Source organism: Amphimedon queenslandica, unplaced genomic scaffold, assembly GCF_000090795.2.
Source record: "Amphimedon queenslandica unplaced genomic scaffold, v1.1 AMPQUscaffold_12976, whole genome shotgun sequence".
In the NCBI taxonomy this organism is placed as follows: domain Eukaryota; kingdom Metazoa; phylum Porifera; class Demospongiae; order Haplosclerida; family Niphatidae; genus Amphimedon; species Amphimedon queenslandica.
The window spans coordinates 5,946-13,629 of NW_003546788.1; the positions used below are offsets into that span (position 1 = coordinate 5,946).

At 35.0% G+C, this 7,684-nt stretch overlaps 1 protein-coding gene across 1 annotated transcript in view; it reads left to right on the forward strand.

Annotated features, from left to right (window-relative positions):
* The first annotated feature begins 543 nt into the window (after positions 1–543).
* The window catches only part of LOC105314354 (uncharacterized), a 43,880-nt gene continuing 36,739 nt past the window's right edge, over positions 544–7,684 (forward strand). Inside the window, exons 1-10 of the mRNA XM_020002107.1 lie at positions 544–657; positions 3,179–3,377; positions 3,440–3,585; positions 3,637–3,847; positions 3,894–4,030; positions 4,076–4,123; positions 4,707–4,914; positions 4,954–5,099; positions 5,147–5,279; positions 5,584–5,587. Coding sequence (XP_019857666.1) covers positions 579–657; positions 3,179–3,377; positions 3,440–3,585; positions 3,637–3,847; positions 3,894–4,030; positions 4,076–4,123; positions 4,707–4,914; positions 4,954–5,099; positions 5,147–5,279; positions 5,584–5,587 — 1,311 coding nt within the window. The 5' untranslated portion in view covers positions 544–578. The remainder of the gene's footprint in view (positions 658–3,178; positions 3,378–3,439; positions 3,586–3,636; positions 3,848–3,893; positions 4,031–4,075; positions 4,124–4,706; positions 4,915–4,953; positions 5,100–5,146; positions 5,280–5,583; positions 5,588–7,684) is intronic.

Here is a 7,684-nt window from a genome sequence, read left to right on the forward strand (position 1 = left end):
TCCTCTCTAAGATTACGATTACTGATTGGGGAGGGGACCAGATACAGAAGGAGAAAGTGAGAATCGGGAGGCAGAGGATAGTTAGTAACTAGGAACAGAGACGTTGCTGGGTTAAGTTGGGAGTAGCGAGTACCAATAGCAGACAGGGTTAAGAAAGTGTTACGAAAGGAGGAGGAGATCTGAGTGGCTCTGTTAAGGTGAGGGGTAGAATTGGAGATAACAACACCAAGATGTTTCGCAGAATCCACCTCCCTCAGCTTCTTACCAGCAAGATAAAATGATCTGGTTAATTGAGCAGTTTGTCTAGAAGTGGAGGATTCGCCAATAACAAGGATCACCGATTTGTCAGTGTTAAAGGAATAGTGCCACGTATCAGCATAAGATTAAGCAATGTTAAGCATCTGTTGTAAGTTCAGTGGATCATTCATATGAGACAGACATCATCAACATAGGTACGGTGGGTGCACCCACCCACGAAAGTGGGTCACGTGAGTGTTTAGGCGTGGCTGCTGCATCATTGTATACTAGTATACTATAAGCTTTGCTGGCTGAGCTAGTCCATTGAGCTGGAAAAGAAGATGGGAATGCCGCAACCGGCTGCTACTATCTCTTTGCTCTTCCTCATTTGTTGCAGTCAAATGTTTTCAAAAGTTCATGGTGAGTTACGGGGGGACTTGGTAAAAGCGGGGTGGGGATCGGGATGGGGAATGGGATTTCATCGGATATTGGGAGCCGCTTTTCATCGGTAAAAGAAGGATCAGAGGGGATCGAGACCCAGGATCAAAATAATGAAGACGGACAAGTCTGCAACTGGCAATGCAAGGCTCTATAGATCTATATGAGTTCATTTTGCAAGTCTGGACATTATTATTCTAAGCAGAAGACCTGCATGCATGAGAAGGCAGGCTTTTGATTTATTTTTATGAAGTAGAAATTTTAATTCATAATATTTTAAGTTCTTCACTGTAAAATATATTAGCATCTTTATGTGACATGCCACTTTGAAATGCTAAAACCATCACCATTGCCTAAAAATGTCATGGGCATCAAAATAGATGAGTAATTTTTTTTATCTGACACAATACTGATATACCTCTGGCCATAATAAGTTGACTGCAAATGCCTTCCTTATGGTGACATATTATTAGCTCACAGTGCAAAGAACTTATTTCTTCAAGGTACAGAAATATTGTGACTATAGTATATTAATCATAACAATTAACAATAAATTTATTTTAAAAACTTACAACTGCATATTTTGTAAAGACCTGGTGTTGCAAGGTAAATGCAACGGCAATACTTGATACTTTTATTGATGTCATTAGTATTCAAGAGCCATTATTTACAGCAAATCATCATACATTTCAATGTAAGTTACGTAATATAGTTTAATCAAAGTCACTTGTTTTGCAGAACAATTCAAACTATCTCCAAACATGGTTTATTGTTATGATTAATACTATAATACTCACAATATTTCTGTATGTAAAGAAATAAACCATGTTCGGAGATAGTTTGATAGGATTTCACCATAAGGAAGGCATTAGCAGTCAATTTATAATCAGTATTGCCGGTGTCAGATAAAAAATTTCAGTACTGATCTATTTTTATTCCGGGCCCATGACATTTTTAGGCAATGGTGACGGTTTTAGCATTTCAAAGTGGCATGTCACATAAAGATGCTAGTATATTTTACAGGAAAGACCTTGAAATATTATGAATTAATGAATAAATGTCTGCTTCAACTTTATGTTAAATGATTCATAGCAATTAAATAAAGCCTGCCTACTCATGCATGCAGGTCTTCTGCTTAGAATAATACTGTCCAGGCTTGCAAAATGAACTCATATAGATCTATAGAGCCTTGCATTGCCAGTTGCAGACTTCTCCCTGTCTTCATTAGTTTGATCCTGGGTCTTGATCCCCACTGATCCTTCTTTTACCGATTAAAAGCGGCTCCCAATATCCGGATCTCCACCCCGCTTTTACCGATGAAATCCCGTTCCCATCTCAATCCCTACCCCACTTTTACCAAGTCCCGAGTATTGACTATTGGGGTCTCGTTTCCATGATTTGATTTTGCACTAGTGATGCTATGTGACTTCATCAATCATGTGTTATAGGCAACATTTTGCTAGCAACATTTATAGTTACTTTGCTCTTGTTGCCAAGAACAGAGCTATGCAAAATGATGCTTTAACATGCGTAATGATACGTCCATGATGATACTATATCCCAACTGAGTTTGACCCAAGAAAAACTGGAATAACTTTTTATAGGAATGTGGGATAAGGATGAGACTTTCACAGGTTCTTAGTCGCCCAATGCCATCACAGGATCTCAGGTCTTGGGTCTCTCAACCCTTGGGTACCCTGAGAACCGGGTTCTTTCTATAAACCCAATGGCATACCAAAATGACGTTTTATGACAATTTATCTACGTCATAGTTTACATAAGAACATGTGGTCCAGCGCCCAAACTGATAATTCTTCTTTTTAAAAGCTAACAGAGCAAGATCTTCTGATAATGATTGCCTGTATAAAAGACTAGTTGACTCCAGCAGCTATTGTACTGCTTATCAGAACAAACAAAGCCCATTTAAGAGTGCAATACAGGCCAACCACACAGCTGTAAAATGTCGGCCATGCTTCTATGAATATCATTATAAGATGTCATCAGTGATGTATACCTACATTTTTCAAATTCCAAGCGGCTGGTGTCAAACTCAGTTGGGATATAGTATAGTAGTAATAATAATAGCAATAACAATGAGCTAATACAGGCATAACATGAGCACAATTGATGAATGTTATTACACTTTACATGCTTTGCTTGCTTCCTTTGCCAAAATGGGGCAGCTCATATACTTAAATGCCAAGCTATATATTTGTGCATTATAAAGCAGGCTTGGTATTAAATGTACATGCATGTAGTTTAGCAATGAGAAAAATGCACATCCACAGTGGACACTGTTTAGAAATTTTTAAGTAACATGCAGGAGTCTTTTCTGGTAGTAAATGTGGCAGGCCTATTTTTTTGAACAAACATGGTATTTAATTATTAGGGAGGAAAACCTATATGCAGCACATGTAATATCACATGATAGTGGTATTAATTGCACTAAACCCATTATACTCTTATGTGACAACCAGTGTAATTAGACAAATTTTATTGGCAGGCTTAAGCAATGGAGCTATTATTCTTTCTCGATACAACTATGCATCAACATCATATTACTATGGCATAGTGAGAGTATATTATAATGGATGGGGTAACATATGTAATGACTACTATTTCGATTCAGCTGAAGCTAATGTCATTTGTCATCAGTTGGGATACACTGGAGCTTCAAGCTACTCTAGAGCTGGACTAACTAGGTATGTACCGTACATGTATATTTTACATCAACTATTAACCTGAATAATTTTTATGTATATAGCTATGGTACCGACTACTATTTTATGAAGTGGGATGATGTTAACTGTGGTAGTAATTCATACCTGTCCATTGCTCAATGTTCCTACTCTACATACATTGACAGTGGTTGTGTTAACAGTAACAGTTATGATGCTACTGTATACTGCTGTAAGATTGTGCATATAATTGTTACGTTAGCAATATGGTTCAATTTTACAGATACCACTAGGATCTGGAACAGTAGTCCATTCCCTGGTATGGTACGTCTTCAAGATGGAGTTTATTCTAATGAAGGACGTGTTGAGGTTTATTGTAATGGACAGTGGGGGACAATATGCAGTGATGGGTTTGACTCTACTGATGCCAACACTATCTGCAAGCAACTGGGATATGATTCATTTGCGATTTTTAATGGATCAAATTCCACTTAGTAAGTGAATGACATATACACTTATTATTATTATTGTGTTGTTCAGTGCTAATAGCAGTCAGTCTATATGGATTACTGGCATGTACAGTGCCTCAAGTGATGTATGTTTGACTCAAAGTAATTCCTGTCCTAGCAGTGGAGTGATGAATTGCTCTAATTCTAGTATTGTATCAATCGAATGCTGTTAGTTAATATATTACTTTGATAAATACTAATTTCTTTCTGTAGCTGAGAGTTCTACTTTTACTAGGTATACTGCTGATGTTCAGTCTTGTAGTAAGTCATTTTTTAAATCCAACACAAAATTTTATTTCAGTGTTATTTTACACATGTATCCTTTGCATTTGTAATGTTAATTGAGTTGCAATAAATACATGTACATGTACATTTATTTGGTAGTCTAATGTTTTTTATTGTGGTAATTTTTACTGCATCTACATTTTGACAAACAAATTTTTAACAGCTTGCAATCTCATCATTATGCATTCCTGCATGTGACTAATTCAGTTGAATGTATGATCCAAATTATGAATGGAATTTCCTGTTTATGGAGCAACCAAAAGTACATTTTATAACATAATGTACTCTTGGTGTTACTGCTGACTCCATTTCCTTTATGAAATGCTGAATATGCATTTCATTAGTATAATTCTTTGTACATGTAGTAGGTGCAATTTACACCATAATACAGATACCTTAGAAGTTATGATTATATCATATGGTGTAATGATATAGTAAATACATGTATATTTTACATCATATGTTGTAATGATGTAGTAAATGTAAGTTGTGCATGTTTACGTACTCTATCAAGAGTGGATAATTATTTGATACTACTATACATGTATTACTCATTTAGATTTGGATGGTACTGTTAAAGGAACAATCATTCTCTCTCGTAACAATGTGGCATCAACATCATTTTATTATGGAGTAGTGAGAGTGTATTATAATGGATGGGGGAACATATGTGATGACTCCTCTTACAGTTACACTGAAGCTAATGTTATTTGTCATCAGTTGGGATACACTGGAGTTTCAAGCTACTCTAGAGCTGGACTAACAAGGTATTTTCTATTTTCTGATTCTAATTATTGTTGTTTTAGTTATGGTACAGACTATCTCCCTATGAAATGGGATGATGTTATTTGTGTCAGTAGCAGCTATTTATCTATTGCTCAATGTTCCTATACTACTTACATTGACAGTGGTTGTGTTAACAGTAACAGTTATGATGCTACAGTATACTGCTGTAAGTTATTTAGTTCTCTCTACATTGTGTTTAATGCAAATTTACAGATGCCACTAGGATCTGGAATAGTAATCCATTCCCTGGTATGGTACGTCTTCAAGATGGAGATTATTCTAATGAAGGACGTGTTGAGGTTTATTGTAATGGACAGTGGGGGACAATATGCAGTGATGGGTTTGACTCTAATAATGCTAACACTATCTGCAAGCAACTGGGATATGACATGTCATTTGGTTTTAATGATATTTCATTGTATGCTTAAATTGAATAAAAGTGCATGGTATGTAATAAATAATTCTTCATTTTTTGTAGGTATGAGAATTCCAGCAATTTAACAGTATGGAGTCGCTCTGTTCCTAATTTACCCACTGATGTATGCTTTTCTGTAACTGATACTTGTCCAGTGTCTTTGATGTTAAATTGTAGTGATGCAGTTGCTATCACATGTGGTAAATATTAAAATTTAAACTTATTTGTACAATACTAGCATAATACTATTTTTATTATGTTTTGTGTAGTGTATGCTGAGAAATGCTAGTATATGCATGCATCTACATCTATATTTTACCAAACCTGTATTAGTTTTTGTATGAACTAAATGTTTAATAATTAAATTTTTGAAATTTTTTCATGTTACTAATTATTTTGAACTTTTGGTGTCCATTAATTTATTGATTTTTAAAAGTGCTTAACACACCTATTGTGTCATACTTTGTTTATTTTAGGTGAAGAGTCTACCTGGACAAGACAAACTGTGACTACATCAACTTGCATTCAATACCATTGTGAGAGCACTTTATTACAATCATAGCATTATACCTATGTTTAATTAATAATTAGCTGAAGCTGCCGCTGGAACAATTATTCTATCTCGTAATAATGTGTCTTCAACCTCTTATTACTATGGAGTAGTGAGGGTGTACTATTATGGTTGGGGGAACATTTGTGATGATGTTTATTATAACTCAGCTGAAGCTAATGTCATTTGTCATCAGTTGGGATACACTGGAGCTTCAAGTTACTCCAGAGCTGGTTTGTCCAGGTACATCTATATAAAAATATGACTATAGCTGTTAAAATTTGCCCTGTAGTTATGGTACAGACTATCTTTCCATGAAATGGGATGATGTTAACTGTGCCAGTAGCAGCTACTTATCTATTGCTCAATGTACCTACTCTACTTACATTGACAGTGGTTGTGTTAACAGTAACAGTTATGATGCTACTGTATACTGCTGTAAGACATTTTTAATGTTACACAGTATTTATGAATATTATTTCAGATGCCACTAGGATCTGGAACAGTAATCCATATGCTGGTATGGTACGTCTTCAAGGTGGAGATTATTCTAGTGAAGGACGTGTTGAAGTTTATTGTAATGGACAGTGGGGGACAATATGCAGTGATGGGTTTGACTCTACTGATGCCAACACTCTCTGCAAGCAACTGGGATATGATTCATCCTCATTCTTTCATCTTTCATAGTATGTGATTCTAATTTGTTCATTAATGATTATTGTGTAAAATTATCATTTAGTGATTCAAATGACAGTTTGCCTTTTTGGAGTTCTAACATGTATAGTACTGGATATGATTTGTGTTTTAAAGAGCACAACAATTGTCCTAACACTTCAGTGACTAATTGCTCCTACTCCAATAGTATATCAATCCAGTGCAGTAAGATAACATATTTCATGTATAAATTATTTTTTGCTTTACATGCATTTAGCTGATACTTCTTCATACAATAACCTTGATATAGAGCTAGATACTTGTGCTAATGTTCCTGGTAAGTCTTATGTACATTAGTTACTGACTACAAACTCATGCCATATAGCTCTGATAGTTTCTTGATATAAATTTCATCAAAATATTTTTGTCACGGGCTTATAGAAGTGTCAAGGAAATCTATGATGCATAAAATTTGTGACATTGATTACAATTACAATTGATTCATATTGGTTTCAGTTATGTAAATCTGGCACTAGACCTGATAAAGAAATTAGCCTATGTTGTGAATAGTTCAGCTATGTTGTACATGTACATGTAATGTAGTTCACACAACTTCAAGTAGTATGGCATGTAGTTAATTGTAGTTTATACACTGTAGCTCTTGTCTGCTTCTATTCTCCTCATACTTGTACATGCAATAGTCAGTGTCACCTATAGTTTTTTTGTATGAATCATACAAGCAGTTTAAATTACAGCGTCAATCAATACTTAAAAACATATAACTTATGATCAGATGTATATCAATGATGAGTGGGACACAATGCAGACTAAGTCTTAATCTGTGCCCCACTCATCATTGATATATACCTTAAGGACTCCTAGTATGTGTTGATTGAAATAGATCCATTTCTGTTTAGTCTCACATCACTATTAGCATACAATACAGCATCTATTAGAGATACAGTCTCAGGATTAAAATAGAGGATTCATTGCAGTTAACTTCTATATTAATTAAAAATGCCATTGACAATGTAATCCATATTGATTCATATGTTAGTATGCCATTATTATTTTAGACTTACTTCATGCTACAAATGGAACAATCATCCTTTCTCGTAATAATACATCATCA